Here is a 3681-nt window from a genome sequence, read left to right as displayed (position 1 = left end):
TTGATGATGAAAAATAAACACCGATAAAGAAACAAAATTGCATAAAAAATTGACTTCTTTCTTCTATACTGTTGTTTCTTATGTCATTTGCATAAAATTTTGACTTCTTTCTTCTATGTTGTTGTTTTTTATATTATTGCCTTACGGCGTTTCCTTTGCAACATGTGGTGCAAATGCTAGTTACGCCGTAAGGCGTTTCCTCTGAGAGGAACTCCCCTCCATGCCGCGCTGTCTGATTATGGGCCCTTAGATCGATTGTTAGACGATGGAATAAACTCCAGCCATTAGATCGTCTTCCATCCTTAAGACAGTTGTCACTCAATGATGGGCCTTCTCCCACCACATCGCCAAGGGCCTCTTCACCTACGCCGATCTGCAAAAGCTGCCTTACGTTTAGTTTCTGGAGGCTCACGTGGTATACACAGAGCCGGTCACTTGTAATATCTCCCAACGGCACTAGTCACACTTCCCGAAAACTCCAATTTCTGTTTTTCCTTACCCTCCACGCAACCATCCTCCTGTATCTATATATTCATCAACGCACTCTGTTATCGCAAAGTTGCATACCTAGCGATCATCAAATTTGCCAAAATGCCTGTTACAGAGCCACAGTGCGCTGAAAATGAAAAGCAAAACCATACGGGGCGCGGCGGCGGTCTCTGGCGCGTCTGTTCGCTGGAAGATATACGCAAGAAACTGCTGCGATGGGAAAGGAGTCCAACTGCCTTGGAGGCCGAAGCCAAAGTGCTGCCATGGGAAAAGCCCTTTTCAGGCTCCTTAAATGGCAATGAAAATGAGGGTTTTTCCTCAAGAAATGGAGGGGGAGATGGCCCCTGCGTTTTTCAGATGCCGGTGGATTATCCTCGGTATTCCAAGGGCGATTATGAATCGATGCCCGAGTGGAAGCTCGATAATCTTTTTCATGAATACGGTTTGCCGATCAGAGGAGATGTGGCTTTCAGGCGGAGCTACGCCATGGGGAATTTCCTCTGGCCTAACCAACTTTGAATAAAGGTTTCGTCGGTATATGAGTATGCATCCTGGGCTTGATTGATTGGTTCTCGGCAAAGTTTTGAATAAGTTTGGGAGCTCTGTATATTTAGTTATGGATGCTTTCATTGCCAGGATATCGTTTCAGTCCAAATTGTGTTAAGAGGGGTTGCATAGTATTGGGTAGGGTTTGCCGCTTTTACATCTGAAGCTATTTTCGGTTTAGGGTTTTTTACAAACAATTTTTCATTCAATAGGTTCTGCTTACAGTTAAATTATTGGAGTTGTAGGGCTCTGTGCCTTCACAATGTTATAGACGAAATTAGTCTTGGAGGGAATTCCGGAGGTCCAGAAAAGGAGGAAATTCCCGACAGAGCTACTGAGCGATAGATAGGAATTATAATCGACTTTAGTAAAGAGTTCCTGGTACACGTGTATGATGCACGTCAGAGTAAAAATCAATAGACTATAGATCTATAAGTTTGTGCATATCTTTGTGTATGGCCCATTATCAAAGGAAGTCTGGTCAGAAAATTTCAAGGGAGATGGGAAGGAGGAAAAATTCTCTTTGTACAATTTTGGGGACTTTTGCTTACAATAAATGAGATGATATTTCAATATAAAGGCCATTTTGCTGGTTTATCAGGTAGATTATACATCTGTGAGAATTTGGAAGAGAACTTTTTATAAAAAATTAAAAAAACTATTTAAAGCTTAGGGTTTATTGTCATTTTAATGTAGATGGATTTGAAAATCTGAATTTTCTATTCATTATGAATAATAGGCCAGATTGAAAAAATAATATGCTTTTTGTAATCACTTTGGGTAAGTTAAGTATGTTTTTTTATAATCACTTTTTAACATAGGTGCGATTTGACTAGATTCAATGGTTCTTTTCTTTTTCTGGAGAAGAAAAATAACATTCAATAAATGAAAAACTGTTTAAACTGTTTATATAAGTCTATTGCCGCCGAGCCGATAAAACATGACTGTAATTTTATAATTTTAAATTTTAAAAGATTATTGACTGTAATTTTAAGAATTTTAAATTTTAAAAGATTATTGAACTGAGAGCTGTTCTCAATTCTCAATTTTACAGTACAGCTCAGTATGATGTCTTATTGACTGTAATTTTAAGAATTTTAAATTTTAAAAGATTATTGAACTGAGAGCTGTTCTCAATTCTCAATTTTACAGTACAGCTCAGTATGATGTCTAACTAAGAGGATCATTCTACAGTCCATCAATTTTATAGCCTATCAATTCTACAACCCAGTATGATGTGTAACTTTGTCTGTACATCATAAAGTTGAAATTTTTCCCCTCAATCTTATAACCCATCAATTCTACAGCCCAGTATGATGTGTAACTAAGATTATTGAGCCGATGATTTTACAACTCATTAATTCTATAGGACATCAATTCTACAGCTTAGTATGATGTGTAACTTTGTCTGTCCATCATAAAAGTTGAAATTTTGCTCATATAAGCTGAAATAAAAAAAATTAAATCTAAAAAAATAAAATCATACAAAACATTTAAATAATAGCTGCTCATAAAAAAAAATATGCAAGTGAATAAATTGGATCCCTCTGAGCACATGTTAGATCCCTATTAAAGATGATCTATCCCAGTATATAGCATTAACATCTCCTAAATATGGAAGTATACATATGCCATTGGACATTGATAAGACAAAAAGTTGTCCATTAGAAATGTCTCACAAGTTTGATAAAAAAACTAGATATTAAGATTCTACCTATATCCAATGGTTAAGAATATGTGTTTTCTTTAAAAGATTACAGATGTAGGCTTTAATAGATTAATATTCAACCAAATGAATCTTTGATTTATCAAACTAGCATAGATCTATTATAAGCATGGATCTAATATTAGTAGGGATCAATTTTTTTCAAGGCAAACTCATTTTAGAGTGCAAAAATCAATGTGTAATTTTTCATTGTTTAAATTGTATTTTTAAATGCTATAAAGAAGATTACATAATTTAAACTTGTAAGTCCAAAAAAATCTTTGTTAGATTTCAACAATAAAAAATTCATATACCTTAAAAAGGATTAAACTGTAAAATGTTGAGACCACTTTAAATGTTTTAATCATAAAAACCATTTTTTTCCAATAGCTAATATTGATATCTACATAATTTTCTAAACAATATATAAAATATTTTACATAACATGTACATTGAGCTATCTTATCAACCCACAATAGATATTTTATATATACAACATCAAAATATTTCTGTTTACATTTTTTATTTATTTTCGTTTAACAATTTTTTTTTATATATAGGTATATATGATGTTGATATAAATATAAATTAGTTAACATAAGCCTTTTAATGATTTATTTAAGTCACACATTAAAATATTTTTAAATGTACAAGGTTTAAACATCTTACTTCCATGTTTTTTACTTTTAATTATTTTACATGAAATTATTAAAATGTTTTTTTTAATAATTAATTTTTTTTATTTGGGAAATATATATATTTTTTTAATTTTAAGATTAACCATCTTTAATTCACCAAAATGAAAAAAATTCACCATTTGTGAATCCTCAACATTAAACCACATGATACTTGCCCCAATATCTCAATTTAAATAAATAGACCATTATAATGCGTTCAGTCACTTAAACTCGACAGCTAACGAGCTTGCTAAAAAAAGGTGC

The 3681-nt window shown here is 33.0% G+C and overlaps 1 protein-coding gene across 1 annotated transcript; it reads left to right on the top strand.

Moving 5' to 3' along the window:
• Positions 1-396: 396 nt before the first annotated feature.
• On the top strand, positions 397-1506 carry LOC149220717 (uncharacterized). Its single transcript, XM_089382842.1, has one exon. The coding sequence runs from the start codon at positions 592-594 to the stop codon at positions 1006-1008; it is 417 nt and encodes a 138-aa protein (XP_089238968.1). The 5' UTR covers positions 397-591; the 3' UTR covers positions 1009-1506.
• Positions 1507-3681: the final 2175 nt, after the last annotated feature.

This window comes from Pinus tabuliformis, chromosome Q (assembly GCF_031772625.1).
Source record: "Pinus tabuliformis cultivar Carrire ecotype Pingquan chromosome Q, CPIR1, whole genome shotgun sequence".
Classification (NCBI taxonomy): Eukaryota; Viridiplantae; Streptophyta; class Pinopsida; order Pinales; family Pinaceae; genus Pinus; species Pinus tabuliformis.
This window is presented reverse-complemented; position numbering and strand designations above follow the sequence as displayed.

Excerpts from the sequence above, each read along its gene's own strand:
- LOC149220717 (XM_089382842.1), top strand. The coding sequence starts at position 592 with ATGCCTGTTACAGAGCCACAGTGCGCTGAAAATGAAAAGCAAAACCAT.